This window comes from Peromyscus leucopus, chromosome 20 (genome assembly GCF_004664715.2).
Source record: "Peromyscus leucopus breed LL Stock chromosome 20, UCI_PerLeu_2.1, whole genome shotgun sequence".
NCBI lineage: Eukaryota > Metazoa > Chordata > Mammalia > Rodentia > Cricetidae > Peromyscus > Peromyscus leucopus.
The window spans coordinates 23,849,219-23,867,277 of NC_051080.1; the positions used below are offsets into that span (position 1 = coordinate 23,849,219).

The following is an 18,059-nucleotide window of genomic DNA, read 5'->3' on the forward strand; positions in this document are numbered from 1 at the left end:
GCACAAGAGTATGTAAGGTTCTGAGAGTCTTCCTTTTCCCATTGAAGTTGAAGATAGAGTATCTTCCCATTAGGCTTTGAGGTTTGGTGAAGGCAGCTTCTGTCACATACACTGCTTATCAGCAGTACCTAGCCTAGTGTCTGGAGCTGCATTCCTGTCTGCTGGATGAAAAGGGGACATGCCACGTGGCAGACTGGAGACCCAATTATGGAAATCGCTACACTAGGACAATGTGTACAAGCTTGATGCATCGGCTTAATAACTATGCGACTTTGGCCATATCACTGACCTAGAGATGATATTCTGTGGGCCAAACATGCTTTCAGTGAAGACAAGCAATGCCTGGGATGACTCTAGATCATCTTTGTTGTGGTAATGACATAGCAAATGAAATGATGGCAATAAATGGGTTTTGAGTAATGAAATGAAGCTAATGAGATTTAGCCCATAGGCTTCTTATCTGTATTGTGATTATAAAAAGCTTTCAGACAGACACACACACAGAGTAGCTCAGGTATTCTGAGACTTGAGGATTTCCAAGTTTACCTCTCTCGTTGACTAAGGTATTTATAGCAGTGCCTTTCTCTAGCTTTTGAATGCTCTGTAGATGTATTCCAGGGAAAATGTAGACATAAAGGAGATGCCTTGATGTTCTCAGACAGATTGCTTGTGACAGAGTCTCAAAAATTCATAAACACAACAATGATGCAGTGACAGTTTTCAGGCATAAAACTGTATATGGTCCAAGATTTCATGGGATGCATAAATAACTATGATTTCCATATGTCAAGATCATTTTCTAGAAACCAGGAGAATTATGCACTAGAAATAACCAGAGATGTCTGGCTTTTAACCATGCACAAAATAACATTCCTGGTACACTCATAAAACTCATTCACAGTGGTCAACATGCTCTCATCAGAGCAAGCCTGTCACAGAGGCCACAGCAGTGTGTATGCAGTAGTGGACCCTCAGTGTCTCCAATTGTCCTCACATACTTGGCTTCATTGACATTCAGGACCTTCCCATCTTCAGTGACCAAAGTCCGAGGTGGTTTCACTTTCTTCTTATCTCCACTTAAAATTGAAGGTGATGGGAGAGACCAAGGGGCAGGCATCAGTAGTCGAGGAAGACAAAATGAGTATAAACATTACTAATACATCTTTGTGAAATACTTCAAGAAACTTAATCAGGCATTTGTTACTATACTCACAATTCACTTACAGAGTCGGTCCTCTTAATTCTACATTGCTAGTCAAAAATCAAGCCAAGTTTTACATGGTTATAGCTGTATATCCAAAGCAAAAATGTGACCAAGACAATTTGCCAGGGAATTTGAAGTGGGGAAGTAAATCCCCTTTCATGAAATACTCATGAATATTTAAATGAGTCTGTTTTATGCAGGATTTACCCAGATAACTGTCAATTCTCCATGTGTGTATATGGAACTTCTGCTTTAGATAAAATTGCAATTTTTGAAATACAAGCAAAATCAATCCTGTGGAAATAAAAATACTGATGCATAAGGAACATGCAAGTGACACTTCTCACAGCATCATTTCCAGGGGTGAGTCCAGAAGTGCCAAGAACATCTATCAATGCAGGACTGATTGGCTCCACGGTGCTACATAAAATTAAGAAACACCTCACAACTGTTAAAAAATGTTCTTGCTCTTTACACACTGTTGAAGAAAAATGTTGATGGTATATTTAGCAAGCAAGTATACACCATGGAAGTTTACTTTTTTGTGTAGAGCTGGGATTAAATCAAGGGGCACATACATGCCAGGGAAGTGCTGGACCATGGAGCTAGGCCCCAGAATATTCTTCATCAAACTCAAGCCACAGTAGAGGTTTATTTATACAGATGTTAGTGGAGCTTTACACAGTTACAAGGAGAGAAAAAAGCATATCAACCCAAGTTTGTTCATTCTTACTGTGCTGAACGGCAGCATAGGAGAAAGTGAGCAAAATGGAATATGTGAAGCAAAAAGTTAGCACATGTTTTTCTTTACTGCAAATAATGTTTGAATGTGTAAACAGACACATAGGGATACAAGAAAGGATGATATAACCATAGGTAATCATGAGCCTTGAATTTCTACTGTCTTTTAAATAGAGAGTTTGTGTTAGTCAACTTTATTGTTTTAATATCAAATTCTTTTCCACATTAACTGAGCTTCCTGATCTGGTCAAGTTATTTTAGTGACTTAAGAGAAGGAAGGGATTCAGAAAAACACTGAGGTTTGCTCTTACCAGCATGGACAAGAGTTCAGGTAGGGCAAAAGGCTGCCCTGTGTTCTTGCGTTCTCCCAACTAATGAAATTGCTCACATACTCAGAGAGGCAGGCATACATCTCAGAGACTAAACAGGGTGACTGAGACCTCCATTCAAATCAGCTGTACTCTTTTAAGTATTAGGGAGGAAAAAATTTCCTTCTTGTTCTAGGCTTAGTGCAGTATAAATTACTTGCCCCATATATATTACTTACATAATCAATACATATTCAGGTACATGAGTACATATGTTAAGAATACTGTAAGTTTACAAATATATAGAGTCTATATTTCAAAGGGCTTTGGGCTTTTAAGGGCTGGGCAGTGGTGGCACACGACTTTAATCCCAGCACTTGGGAGGCAGAGCCAGGTGGATCTCTGTGAGTCCAAGGCCAGCCTGGTCTACAGAGCAAGATCCAGGACAGGCACCAAAACTACACAAAGAAACCTGCTGTGGGATGGTCTGTATGTCAAATGCTCTGATTGGTCAATAAATAAAACACTGATTGGCCAGTGACCAGGGAGGAAGTATAGGTGGGACTAACAGAGAGGAGAATTGAGAGAACAGGAAGGTGGGAGGAGACACTGCCAGCCACTGCCGTGACAAGCAGCTTGTGAAGACGCCGTTAAGCCATGAGCTATGTGGCAAGGTATAGATTTATAGAAATGGATTAATTTAAGTTAGCAAGAAGCCTGCCATGGCCATACAGTTTGTAAGCAATATAAGTCTCTGTGTTTACTTGGTTGGGTCTGAGCAGCTGTGGGAATGGCGGGTGACAAAGATTTGTCCTGACTGTGGGCAAGGCAGGAAAACTCTAGCTACAGAAACCCCATCTCAAAACAACAACAACAAACTATCAAGGGCTTTTAAATCTGTATAGAATCTTCATGTTTAATTGGCTCATCTGCTTTTCTCAAAAAAAAAAAAAAAATACAGTGGAGTATTAAAACAGGTGATGTGTTCCGCTTAACAGAGGAGAATCAGATGAAAAGTTAGTACTTGCAAGCATCACTAAGGGTGATAGGGTCAGGACATGAATGCTCATTTTCTGATGCTGTCCTCATGTTCTTCTCAAGGTAATGTGTGCTCTTAAACAAATCACTACATTTTGTACCTCCCTATCTCTCCAAATACTGAAGAGCATTTTGTGGAAGTGGTAGAGAACTGTAGTAGTCTTTCTACTCAGTTTCTTGCTTTTCATTGGCAATCATAGAAAACACTGTTTTTTATTCATCTCGTTGCCATGCAGACAGCTATTTCAGAGCTAATTGATGACATTCTGAAGCTCACACATTCCAAGTATCCCTGTCAGTGATATACTTCACATACTAAATTTCAGCATTGACATGGAGTGGAAAGAAACAGCCTATTTAGGAAAAGGTGTAGTTGACAAAAGCATTGCTTATGGATCCTAGAAATTAAGAAGTAGTGAAATTACATCTAAACTCTTCAAAGCGGCATTGCACTGTGAAATGTCCAGGAAAGTTGTACCAAGAGAATAAAAAACTTAATGAAACTAACTCTAATTCCTAATTTTACAAATTAACCAAACAGACTTAAAGAAATTCATTCATCCCACAAAATAATCTTTTCCTTTGAGTCTTAAGTAGTATTTCTAACCTAGGCCATGCTATTTCTAGAAATAGGTGAAACAGCTAAAAAGAAATAAAACAAAATTGCATCTAAAATGTCATAATCCATGATGTTCTAAATGTGTTTTTATGTTAATGGAACTTAACCAATAAAATTCAACAAAAAAAGCTATATTTGGAAAAGGGAAGATTCATGGGTGATGGTTAATAATGGTGTGGCACAGACAACAGATAAAACATGTACAATCATGAATGTACAGTCCACAAGAGAGTGTTGTCTCATGCAACCACAGGGGAAAATGGAATACCTTAACTTATCTTGGGATTTACGTTGTTTCTCCATGTGTCGAAGAGTCTCCAATCTAGATTCAGGAGTGAACACAGAGGGTTTGTTCCAGAATGCCAAGTCATCTTCACTTTTGTCTGATTTCTTTGTGCTGTGTTCCTCTTCTTGTGTTTCTGGTACCTGGAGATGGTCTTTGTTCTCTATAGAAGATGGGCTGGGCAAAGCAAACAGACCCAAAGCATGTAAGCCCAAGAATAGACATAGGAGCCTCATCTTTAATGCTTCCTCTTAAACGCCTTATGCTTTCCTATGTTAAAATTTCATATCTGTTAATGACAAATATCCTTGGGAGTTTACATGTGCTAAGATGGAGGAAATATTTGCCTCAGTACCAAGGCAGACCCTCATCTTCTTTTTTTTTTCCTCTTATTTATTTTACAATACCATTCAGTTCTACATAACAGCCACAGATTTCCTTGTTCTCCCCCTTCCTGCCCCCCTTCCCCTCCCCCAGCCCACCCCCCATTCCCACCACCTCCAGATCAAGGCCACCCCCGAGGACTGAGATTGACCTGATAGACTCAGTCCAGGCAGGTCCAGTCCCCTCCTATCTTTAAAATATCACAGTATCCAGTCCGAGTGTGCATATACCTAGTTAATATGAGTTGGCCGGGGAGCTTCACAAACAGATTTCTGAGCTCTCACCAGAGTTTATTCACAGATGTGGAGTGGGACCCATGGGTCCTTGTGATATCTTGTAAGAGGTTCTGATGATCAGCTGGGCACGGAGATCACTGAACCTTTGCAATTTCCCCACTTCCAGCCCTATTCCTATCACATCATCCTCTTTCTACACTGCTCCTAGTTCTGGCTCTAATAGACAGTGAGATCACTTGACTTCCCAGTTCTTCAATAATGTCTCCCTCTAAATGCTCTCGAGAGACATGTGGGGCTTCTCGTAGTATGTCCTCTACTTTATTTTTCATGGTTCACTTCTGATTATGCTGCTTCATATGGTAGCAGCTCTTTCTTCTCTCTTTTATCCTACTTTGTGTATTGTCTGGGAATTAAATGATCTCTCTGTGCAATTGAATGCGTATTTTATGAACTATTCAGCATTTGTTCAACATGAATTCAAGACATTTACTGAGCCAGAATCCTGGGCAAGATAGACCATGAGACCACTTTCAGGACATGGTTCTGTTCTAGTAGAGAGAAGATGATACTAATAAACAATAAACACTGGCATGGACTCTCTCCCCTCATCACTCCCCAGAATGCACACACTGTTAAAAAATAGTACTCAATGGAAACTTATTTGAAGCTATTAGTTCTAGGTATATTAAATAATTTCTCAGTATTCATTAGGTTTGGGGGCTGTTACTGAAAAAGTCTATTTTAATTGATCTACAGAAGAACACTATTTTTATTAAAAAAAAATGATGGGGCCAGGCAGTGGTGGCACACGTCTTTAATCCCAGCACTTGGGAGGCAGAGCCATGGGGATCTCTGTGAGTTTGAGGCCAGCCTGGTCTATAGAATGAGATCCAGGACAGGCACCAAAACTACACAGAGAAACCCTGTCTTGGAAACAAAACAAAACAAAACATTGATGGGACAAAATTACTGAAATTTAGATAATACAGATAAAACATAGAAAAAAGGTCTGCTTGTTTTTTTTTTTTTATTTTTACATGATATAAACTGCAACTAGACATTTCAGTGAATAAAATAATGAAAATAACTGAAAAAAAAAACATGCTTTGCCCTAGAGCTAAAGTTCTTTCTGGTATAGAAACATCAACCTTTGGGGTATCAGTAACACTCTACAACATCTGGTGAATTGTCACTGGACTAATTAGCTGCATTCTTAGATAACCTTTTCCTATAAAGTGACTAGTTGGCTTACTTTAACCCTTTACAATCTAAAACTTAAAAATGGTTAAAAAAGAGTCAGAGACAGCCCCTGCTCCCACTGTTAGGAGTCCCATAAAAGGAACAGGCTACTGTAACATATACGCAGAGTGCCTAGGTCAGTCTCATGCAGGCCCCTTGGTTGTTGGTTCAGTCTCTGTGAGCCCCTATGAGCCCAGATTAGGTGACTGCATCAGCCTTCCCATAGTGTACTTGACCCCTCTGGCTCCTACACTCTTTTCTCCTCCTCCTCTGCAGGATTCCTGAATTCTGCCAAATGCCTGGCTGTGGGCCTCTGCATCTGCCTCCATCCATTGCTGGATTACACCTCTCTGATGACAAAATTGAGACAGGCACCAATCCAGTCACAGGAGAAGGCCAGTTCAGGCTACTTATCCACTACTGTGACTCTTTTTACTGGCTTTTGGATTCCTGCTTCTCATACTGTGTCACCTGGCACAGCCTTAATACATGGGGAGGAGCTTAGTCTTTCTGCAACTTGATATCGCATGTTTTGTTGATACTCATAGGAGACCTGCCCTTTCCTGAATGGAGACAAAAGAGGAAGGGATTGGGGGTGGGAGAAAAGGTTTAGGAGAGGGACTGGGAGGGGAGGGGAGGAAAGGCTGTGGCTGGGATGTAAAGTAAATAGATGAATAAAAATGGTTTAAAAAAACCCTCTACTTATGAAAAATTAATACTAATATTCTGCTAAATGAACATAGCAATAAATGACTCTTAGTGACATGTTGCCCACAGATGAGCACACTGCTCTCCCAACATCAGAGATGCTTCTTACAGCGGATAGTAATTAATATAGGGACCCACAACTTAGCAATATACAGAGAGAGACTTTGGAGCATTCAGTCCTAAATGGAATGTCCAATCGAATCCCTCCCCTCAAGGCTCAGGGATCTATATTTTGAAGAGGGGGCAGAAAGATTTTAAGGGCCTGAGATGATAAATGACTCCAAAGAAACAGTGTCTTCCATACACATGAAGACTGATGAACACATGAACTCATAGCAACTGTGAAAGCAAGGTTCAAGCCAGACAAAATCCCACCACTGAAAAAGGAAGTAGACACAAAGTCCCACCTCTAACCAAGATACTATTTACAATTGGTAGCTGTTGGAGAAGGAAACTCAGTTTTCTCCAATGGGATGTCACTGAAGAAAAGAATTCAAATCACTGAAAGGAAGTGCTTTGACCTAGAGCTCAAGTGTGGTATATCAACCACACTCCAGGGTGGGCTGTGTACCCCATGCAGTTGGTCAACACAAATCCGATTCTGTGGTGGCGGTGGTGGTGGTGATGGTTGTGGTGGTGTTGTGTGTTATGTGCGTGCATGTGTGTGTGCATGCATGTGTGGTGTGTGTGCATACATGCATGTGAGTGTGCATGTTGTATGCATGTGTTCATGTGTATTGTGTGTGTGTATGTATATATGTGTGTGTGTGTGTGGATATATGTGTGTGTTGTGTGTGTATATGTGTGTTTGGATTGTGTGTGTGTGTGGATGCTCACACATGCATATTGTTTTTTGGTCTTTTTTTTTTTTAAAGAAACAGAGAGAGAACATGAAATGGGTGGGTAGGGAGAGGGGAAGATCTGGAAGGGGTTGGTGAAGAGAACCTAGTATCATCCAAACACATTAAATGAAATTCTCAATAAATAAATACATAAAATAGAAAAGATTTTGGTAAAGAAAAGCCAGTAGAAGCATTAGCTAAGTGACTTAAGTCTTCAAAATCAAATTGAATCCAAATGTATGTAGCTGATGATAGTGTCGTAACTCTCTAGAGAAAGAACAGAATTCCATCTTCTGCACTCCTTCAAATTCACTCTCCTTTGTCCCTCTTCCCACCCATCAGCAGGACCTACAATCGCTGTTCAAGAATAAACTCATTCCAGCTAAGACTCACTTCCAGGCCTTAAAATGTCTACCATTTAAATAAAACTCAAGACTTCCATCTAAGCCGAAGCCCCTGATTCCCTCTGCCAGTTCCAATCTGTCTTGGCCCAGATCACAGTTGGAGAGATACAACTCCCACTCTCTTGCCTAACTATTTTTCACCTCTGTGCCCATCATTATGCCTGACTAGAGTCCCCAGCCTGGGAGGATGGGAAGGAGAAGTAAGTGAGTGTCGTCGCCCACTTGACCATTGCTCCTGTAACCTTCCTTGTGCTGCCTCTCTGTCTAGACAACCGCTTCTCTCTTCCTGGGTATCTTAGTCATTTTTAGAGATACCACAAGAGTTCTCCAACCACATTGCTCCCTCTTGAGGTGGTCAATAGTCTTACTTGGTCCTTCTGGGACAACTCCTAAGTGTCTGACACTGAGAGTTCAGGCCACAATCTCTTATTGTATCTATCCTGGTGGTATCCCTTTAGAACACCTCAAGCCTGGTTCCTCCTAACATCCACACATTGCCTGTGAGATATTTTCAGGTCACTACCATGGGAAATGCTCCAGTTCCCCTTTCATGTTCACTGTACTCTAGGCAGCTGTGACTCACTACCCATCTTTCCTACTCTTCATTTAGCTGAGAGGGAAGATGTTTATCTGCCCTTCCTCTAGACTCTGTATCTCGGTGATGTTTTCTCCTAGAGTCTTGGGGGAGGTGCTTACTTTTCCTCTCCGACTAAGCCAATGACTCAATAGGTCAGCAAGTACCTTAGCTTACATCACCGACAGAGCTTAAGTACAGATAGACAGATGTCATGTCATGAAGGATATCACGAGAAAGACAAAATATATCAAAATAATTTGAAGTACATTAAGATATTTTTTAGACAGATGTCCAGGCTGGCGTGGAACTCACAAAGATTTGCCTGCCTCTGCTTCCCAAATGCTGGTGTTAAAGGAGTGAGCCATCATGCCCAGCTACATTAAAATATATGCCAAGTATATGCAGGCTTCAAGGCAGCAGATACCACTGAGGATGAAGAGGGGAACAGAACAGAAGAATACTCAGCAGGCTTCTAATGTTTTCATGACATTTCATTTTTTTCTAAAAGATTCACTGCAAGCACACAAATGACTATCACTCATTCTGTCTGGGTGGTGTAACAACAGCTTCTTGCTTAATTGTTTATAAAACATTTGTATACATCTGAAATATTTTATAGTTATTATTTTCTCAATTTTAAGAAATAGTTAAAACTTTCATATATGGAATTGAATCAAGTGACTATACTTGTGATCCACTTAAAATAAACACCATGAAAAATTCAGATTCATAAAAGACCAATTAGAGGGTTATTAATCATATTTAAAAATGTATTCACTATATAATTCACAAAATAGAATGTTTTATGATGCAATCAGAATTATTCATTTTATAATTGTGTGATTTGCATTTAACTTTCTAAACTATTCCTGCCTTAGAAATCAAAGTACACCTGTTAATTCATCTTTCCTGTACATGTTTAGAGAGATTTCTTTTGGGATAATTTCAGATGCAAATGCAAGTTGCTGTTTGGGAAAAGCAATTTTTCTAAGGGAAGAAATCCTTCTAGAATCATGATCAAGGGATGCACATGATGCCCTGCCCCCTTGCCATGTTATATTATGGAACATAATTGATGCTGTGAACACCTTGTGGGGGGGGAGGGGGAGGCAGATACTGCTGCTGTTTTAATGGAGTTAACAAGAAACCAAACCACTACGCACCAAACAGCTTGAGTGTCTGTGTACCAACGCCCGTCAAAGCCTGGGCAGCTTTTTTTCTTGTCTTCTTGTTCTTCCTCGAGTTTCCTCTGAGCCTCCTCTTTCTCTTTGGCTCGTTTAAGGCAGTAAGCTTTCTCCTGCTCTCTGATTAGCTGTTCAACTCCTGGGTAGTTCTGCAATGCCTGGATCCTTTCAGAACGCTCGATTTCTTTGCCATCCAACCACTTAAACAAAAAGGAACAAAGAGTACAATTATTCAATTCAGCCAAACAAAGTGATTCGTGCCTGTAATACTAGCACTCAAGTGACTGAGGCAGGAGGACTTCCAGGAGTTCAAGACCAGATTATGCCAATTTGTAAAGGTAGGAAGGAAGGGGAGGGGGAGAAAGGAAAGAAAGAAGGAGGGTGGATGGGAAGGATCAGCCCCAAGTTTATGTTGATGGATATATTTTTAAATTAGAAATAATAATGCCATAGCAACAGAGAATTAAAACAAAGTAATTAATGGGAAATATCAGAAATATTTGTCTAAATCAATGCTCAAGTAATGAGGTTTACAAAGCACCCTCACTGGAAATAAGTAGATCTTCTGTCAAAATAATTAATGACAAGCTCTCAAAATATTTCTATTAATTTCATAACTGCTCACTATATTAAGAGTGTTGATGCTTAAATCAAGTCACAGCTCCTGTAACAATGGCATTCTGTAAGCCTCTTCATGGAAAGGGCCTCACACAAGGAACCCCAACCCAGATCAGCTCATGTGCAACCCTTGAAGACATTAACAATGTGTTCCTTGTTATATATTTATACAATATTTATACATATTTATATTTTTTCCAAATTAAAATATAGACATACAGGGTGAGATGATGGTTCAGTCAATAAATTGCTTGCTGCACAAACATAAGGACTGTGTTCTACCCCGTGGTCCCAAGTAAAAATCCATTGTGTTGTGGTGCATACTTGTAATTCCAGAGCAGCTGGGGCTCTGAGGCCAGCTGGCCTACCCTAGTTGGTGAGTCCCAGGTCCCAGTGAGAGTCCCTGATAAAAATAAACAATGAAGTGTATACAAGGTGACTCCTGAGATGGATTAATTCCTGAAGCAATCCTCTGAACTCTATCTATATACACAAACAATCCCAATATGTACGCATGTCCCCCCCATGAACACACAAGTACATACATACATGCCCCACCCCCAAATACACATAAGCAAATCGCAAAAATGAAATGCCAACTAAAATAGAAAATGTCAGAGCTTCGAGTTCAAAGAGATCTATTATTAGCCTAGTCTATTCTATAGAAAGAGGTAGGTAAGGAATTTAGATTGATCCACTTGGTCAACAATGGTTTCCCTTGGTGCCTATGATCCAGTCACTGTGCACATCACTTCATCTGGTCAATGAGACTTAGATGTGATGTAGTTAATGATCTTGAGTGAACAAGTAGACCCTCATCGGATCACGGAAAGCCTACTAGTAAGAAAATTGGAAGTGCAAGCACAAGCCTCAGAGTTACAGAAGTAGGTGAAGACAGAGGTCTTAAACTTATGAATTCCACAGTTTGACTCCTGGACCCATTTGCCTACTCACAATTGCCTATTTAAGGGTGTCTGAAATACTGATTTCCTTTCAAAACCCCAGCTCCTTTTTAAAGCCATCTTGATCATTTTAAAACAAGTTTAGGTGTGTCTCTCTTCTCATTGTGTGCGAAGAGATAAATCATGAATCATTAAATTTCATTGTATAAAACAAAAGAAGGAAAAAAGAAAGGAAGGAAGGAAGGAGAGAGAGATGGGGAGGGGGAGGGAAAGAAAAGAAAAAAAGGAAAGAAAAAAAAAGAAGAAAAGAAAACCCAGGAAGTGGCCATAAGCCGAAAGGTACAGGCGCCCTCTAGAGGTGTCAAACAGCAAGGCACGTGTTTTCCCCTATGACTAATAGCCCTGTCAACACCTAGATTTCTGCCTCTACACCTCCATTTCACATGCCAGACCTCTGATCTTCAGAACCCTAAGGTGAATTTGCTTTGCTTTAAGGCATTAAATTTGTGTTAATCTTCTGAAACAGGAATAGGAATCCTTCACAAAGTGAATTTAATGAAATACAAACTTAATGAAGTATAAAATGTCCAGTTACTGGGATAAGTCATATTATACATTAAAATGATAATAAAGAGATTAGGAAACATGTTTTCATGAGACTCATAGAGCTGCTTTGCTTAGGTCAGAGATTTCATTTTAAGCTTCCTGGCAGCCAAGTAAAAGAGAAAAACATTTTTAGTTAGATGTTTGATTTTCACTCTCTTGAATTTTAAAATATATTAATTTCTGGCTTTCATCTAATATCTGGCTTTAAAATATATCTTTAAAGTGGTGTATCATCATGGAGATCAGGAGAAATGTGACACGAGTGGCCTTCTGTGGAGGCAGAGTGAGTGCAGTCTTCTGAAAGACTTGATCCAGTGGTTTATGTAACTCAGAGAGCAGCAGTAGGTATGTGTATGGCGGACAGTGGGTCCTCAAAGTCAGACATGGAAGAGCAGGACCGTCCTGTTCCCTTTTCCAGAAGTCTCAGGCCAAACAAACAAGGAGGGGCAATTCTTTGAGCTCCAACTTTGTGTCACTAATACACTTCACGGTCTCCTGTGTGGGCCTGGGACCTCAGAGACATGGTGCACAAAGCACCCTGAACTACTCATGACCATTTTCAGTACATAGTGACATCTCACAACTTTGGCCTGATCACAGGAGACAGACAAGCCCAGTTGTGGAGACCATGTGGTCCCAGTCCCTAATTCCTTCAGGTTAGTGACTCCCAGGCTCAATCTCCAGATTCCACTTCTCACATAAACTGCTTCACACCATTATTTTTCTAGGAAGACCTCATACAATGATGACCATCTTGCTTATTTGTTAAAATGATTCATCTCTTATTCTAGGCTCAATTATCTGACTCGTTTTCACAGTCTAAGAAATTTTGCATGAGAAGAAAGATGTTCTAGACTCCAGCAGTGAGCAACTTCTCAGCCACAGAGAACACTGAAGATGAAGGAACAAATGCCCTCCAAGAACTAAGCCAATCAAAGTCACAAAACCAAGGCATTCCTGTATTCTCACTGCAAAAATCTAGAGCCACACATGGACTGAGAATTTTGGACCTATGTGAAAACTAATATTCTCCCTTTAATAATTTCAGTTGTATACTTTCCCTAGAATCAATTTTTTCCCTAAATAGTAGATCTAAAATTATTCTAAATAATATTAGCTCTAAAATTTTTAGATTTGGGGGAATATAGTGGCAAAATATGAACACATTATGATACATAGTTTGATTTTAACCCCTTAACCATTGTACCTGACTTATAATACCTTCCCCAAAGTGAGTCATGGAAAATCTATGTCCTCTTACCTTTAGGGGATTATAGCAAAATTCTCTAGAGCTGGAGAGCTGATTCCTAGATTTGGTATAGTGCTTGCCTCATGAGCATAAAGATGTGAATCTGATTCCTAGATTTCACATAAAAATGCCAGGCATGGTGGTAAATGCTCACTCCCACCATTTAGGGAAGCAGATGAAGAAAGATACCTGGCCACCAGCCTGTCTAGCCTAATCAGTGAGCTCTAGACCAATGAGATACCTTGCCTCAAAAGAGGTGGAGGGTGTTCTTGAGAATGACACTGAAGTTGCACTCGCGTGTCGCGCACACACACACACACACATACACACACATACATTTAACAAAAAAAAAAAAAAAAGAAATTCTCTCAACTACCTTGTAGTAAAAACCGTCCTCATTCAGCAGGCTTCCTGCTCCATACCCATTGAGGAATGAAGGGTGGAGGACCTCAGAAGACTTTATGCCATAAGGGTCCATAAAAATCAAAAACCGAAGACTTTATGCCATAAGGGTCCATAAAATCAAAAACCGCATTCAAAAGACTTCCTTGTCACTGACCATATGCACACTCAGATAGGACACCAGTGCACCAAGCTCTCTCTCCCAGACCTCACCTGTACAGCTCTTTAACTGGGTCCTTTCGAATATCCTTCATAATAAACAAATAAATATAAAGAAGTATCTTTATAGTTATTAATTGATAAATTAATTAATTTATTAATACAGGCTGAAAAGGGGATCATGGAAATCCTGATTATAAGTCAGAATTACAAATTCAAAACTACTGGGAATCATGACCAGCACCTAACCCTGGGAGGCAGTCTTGCAGGCTTGGGATGAGATCTAAACACCATCTCCATGTGGTATCAGGAGTGAACTAGTTTAAGGACACCCAGCTGCTGAAGAAATAACCTGTTGTTTGATGTATATTTAGAAACCCTGGTACATTTGGTGCAAGAAATCTCCTATTGTTCTGATGGGAGAACAGAGGGGAGAAAGGAAAGCAACTGCTTTTGCTGGACACACCGAACACAACAGCAGTCCTCAGCTGAGTGAACTGAAGCATCACGCAAAGGTTTGTTAGATACGTCAATCTCATGCCCCATGTCATTCAAACCCAACTCAGAGCATGGGGCACGAAAAGCTGTTCACTTTGGTTTGACTGGTTGTCCCTATTTCAGGCAGGTCTCGCTGTGCATCCCTGGCTGGCTTCGAACTCACGGTGTAGACCGGGTTGGCCTTGAACCTGCTCTAGTCCTTCTACTTCTCCTCTACCTCTCACATGCTGGGATTGCAGCGGTGATGTATTAGGAGTGCTAAAGGGTGTACTTCAAAGGATGACTCAAACTGGTCCACAAATGGCTACGTTCTGTTTTGATGAGACAGTGGATAAATATGTGACTTACCTGTTCAAGATCTGGTAACATTTCAAAAACAATGGCAAAGGTTTAGAAATCAAAGAATGCAATTTTATTCTCTAGAATATTCCCATTTCTGAAGTAACAAATTTCCCCTAACAATTCCACAAAGAAACAAGGAATCTTCTCATCTTTCTCTGCATTTCCTGCTTTCTTTTTTGTCTCTCCCCTTTCTCTCCCCACCCCCTTTCTCTAAGCATACCTTTAGCTGTTGTAAGGTCACCACCACATACTGCCTGTAGCCATCAAAGTCAGCACATGGGTTACCCATGAGGAAGAGCTCCTTTAGATGGATGTTGTGCTTCAGGGTTTTAACGCTGCTCAGCTCACCAATGAAATTTACAGTCAGGTCAAGTTTGGTCAGCCACTCACATCCTGTTGAGGTAAGAAGAAAGAGAAAAGAAAAATCAGAGAAAAAATGGCTGCAGTAATAAATTTGTGTAACAGCAAATATTAGATGGAGGAGTTGTGATATTGTGTTGTTGTTTTTATCTCTTTTTTGGAGGGGCCCACCACCCAGCTCCCAAATAAATTTACACATGGCAGCTTGTTCTTATTTATGAATGTCTGGCCTTAGCTTGGCTTAGTTTTTTGCTAGCTTTTCTTAATGTATCCTGTCTACTTTTTGCCTCTAGGCTTTTCCTGTTCTTACTTCTGTAAATCTTATTCTTACTCCATGGCTTGCTGTGTCGCTGGGTAGCTGGCCCCTGGTGTCCTCCTCCTTCTCTGGCTGCTCGATCCTCTCCTCCCAGATTTCTCCCTCTATATATACTCTGCCTGTCAGCCCTGCCTATCCATTCTCCTGCCTTGCTATTGGCCATTTAGCTCTTAATTAGACCATCAGGTGTTTTACACAGGCACAGTAACACAGCTTCACAGAGTTAAATAAATGCAACATAAACAAAAGTAACACACCTTAAAATAATATTCTACTACAATATTGTTAATCTTCTGATTATTTGCATTGCTTATCAATGAATGGATTTTCAGAAATATCAACTCAAATTCATAGTCTAATCTCACTTTTCCATCTACAGTTCTGATTTTCAACCCTTTTGGTCCTTCCAGCCTGGGTAAGAACCATTTCCATCTCATATATGTAAGACTCAGGCTGATAAAGGTTTGGATTTGGTCATTTATCTGGAACAGAGAAAGCAATATATCTACAGCTCCTAGGATAGGCATCATACAGGCATGGTGCCTGGAAGCTGCCTTCTTAACTGTTTCACTAGGAGCTTAGGACATTTTACCAAGGAAGGTGATGATGGGAAGTGCCTCCCAAAGAAAAGTCATCTCCTAAAAGTAATGTATCAGAATTAAAATTTGCAGAGTCACCCAGAAGAGTCACTGGTTCTAAGGCCACCAAGAACTGAAATATCAGGACAAGTGAAGAAATAAAGTTTTTTTTTTTTTTTTTTTTTTTTTTTTTTTTTTTTTTTTTTTGATGCCCTCTTTAAAAAAAGAAATAGAAGAAGGCCAGAATGTCAAGGGCTACACAGAGAAATTCTGTCTTGAAAAAAAATTAGGGCCGGGCGGTGGTGGCGCACACCTTTAATCCCAGCACTCGGGAGGCAGAGCCAGGTGGATCTCTGTGAGTTCGAGGCCAGCCTGGGCTACTAAGTGAGTCCCAGGAAAGGCGCAAAGCTACACAGAGAAACCCTGTCTCGAAAAACCAAAAAAAAAAAAAAAAAAAAAAAAAAAAAAAAAAAAAAAAAAAAAAATTAGAAAAAAGGCTGGGGGACTGGGTGGTAGTGGAAAACACCTTTAATCCCAGCATTCAGTAGGCAAAAGCAGGCCAATCTCTGAGTTCCAAACACCCGCCCCCCCCAAAAAAAAAATAGAAAAAGAATAAGAAACTACAAGCACAGTTATATAGTAAGTTTGATTTATCCATTCTTTGTTTTACAAATGGCCAGATGCTCTGATAACTTGAATCATCCTTGATATTATGACCTTGGGTAAGTTACAAGCCTTAGCCGCCTTCTCTATAGAATTGAGGTGATGTGCTCAGTATTGTTTAATGACAGGATTGGAGAGGTGAGATGATTCAAGTAAAGTGTGAAGTACAGTACCTGACCCCAGAGAATTTCCATACACACTATGATACAAGAGCACAGTAGGCACTCCTTAGAGGTGCCTACAGGGAAAGAAGGAGGCACATAGCTTTCTTCTGAACTGCCCATAGTTGTTGCTGAACTCAGAGAAGGCTGACCTGATTTCCACGGTAGCCTCTGGAAGCTTAGATCAGTAAAGGCTGTCTTCCTTGTGACTGAATTATGTTGTGGGAATGGCGTGGCAAACTCTGCAGCCTTCAATATCTGAAGACTAAATCCGAGTAGTAGCCAGTGCATCCTGATCCTGTGTCATTAAGTTAATCTTGTATTAAGCCACTTGACTAAAGGTGTTTATCAGCTGTAGTAGTTCCCTGATAGAATTTTTTTTGGGTTGCTAATGTCTACTAGCATATCAACTGAGAATGATGATACATTGACTTCTTCCTTTCCAATTTGTATCCCCTTAATCTCCTTTATTTGTTATTGCTTTAGCTAGAGCTTCAAGTACCATATTGAATAGATATGAATAGAATGGACAGCCTTGTCTTGTTCCTGATTTTAGTGGAATTGGTTTGAGTGTCTCTCCATGTAATTTGATGTTGGCTATCAGCTTGCTATATAGTTGCTTTTATTGTGGTTAGGTATGTCCCTTGTATCCCTGATCTCTCCAAGACTTTTATCATGAAGGGTGTTGGATTTTGTCAAAAGCTTTTTCAGTATCTAATGATTTGTTCATATATTATTTTTTTTCTTTCAGTTTGTTTATATGGTGGATTACATTGACAGATTTTCATATGTTGAACCATCCCTGCATCTCTGGGATGAAGCCTACTTGGTCATGGTGGATGATCTTTTTGATGTGTTCTTGGATTCTGTTTGCCAGTATTTTATTGAGAATTTTTACATCAATGCTCATGAGTGGAATTGGTCCATAGTTCTTACTTTGTTTAGTCTTTGTGTGGTTTGGGTATCAGGGTGACTGTGGCCCCATAGAAAGAATTTGGCAATGTTTCTTCTGTTTCTAGTTTGTGGAATAATTTGAAGAGTATTGGTATTAGCTCTTCTTTGAAAGTATGGTAGAATTCTGCTTTAAAACCATCTGGCCCCGGGCTTATTTGGTTTGGAGACTTTTAATGATTGCTTCTATTTCCTTAGGGGTTATTGGTCTATTTAAATTGTCTATCTGATCTTGATTTAACTTTCACAAGTGGTAGCTATCAAGAAATTTGTCCATTTCTTTTAGATTTTCCAATTCTGTGGAGTACAGGTTTTTGAAGTATGACCTAATGATTCTTTAGATCCCCAGAATCTGCTGTTATGTCCTCTTTTTTGTTTCTAATTTTGTTGATCTGGGTATTTTTTCTCTCTGCCTTTTAGTTAGTTTGGATAAGGATTAATCTATTTTGTTGATTTTCTCAAAGGGTCAAGTCTTTGTATTGTTCTC

General features: G+C 39.9%; 1 protein-coding gene across 1 annotated transcript in view; it reads right to left on the reverse strand.

Annotated features, from left to right (window-relative positions):
• The window catches only part of Lrrc6 (leucine rich repeat containing 6), a 109,012-nt gene that overhangs the window by 58,434 nt on the left and 32,519 nt on the right, over nt 1-18,059 (reverse strand). Inside the window, exons 4-7 of the mRNA XM_028876017.2 lie at nt 14,764-14,936; nt 9,747-9,967; nt 4,179-4,370; nt 999-1,076 (exon numbers count right to left, since the gene is read on the reverse strand). Coding sequence (XP_028731850.1) covers nt 999-1,076; nt 4,179-4,370; nt 9,747-9,967; nt 14,764-14,936 — 664 coding nt within the window. The remainder of the gene's footprint in view (nt 1-998; nt 1,077-4,178; nt 4,371-9,746; nt 9,968-14,763; nt 14,937-18,059) is intronic.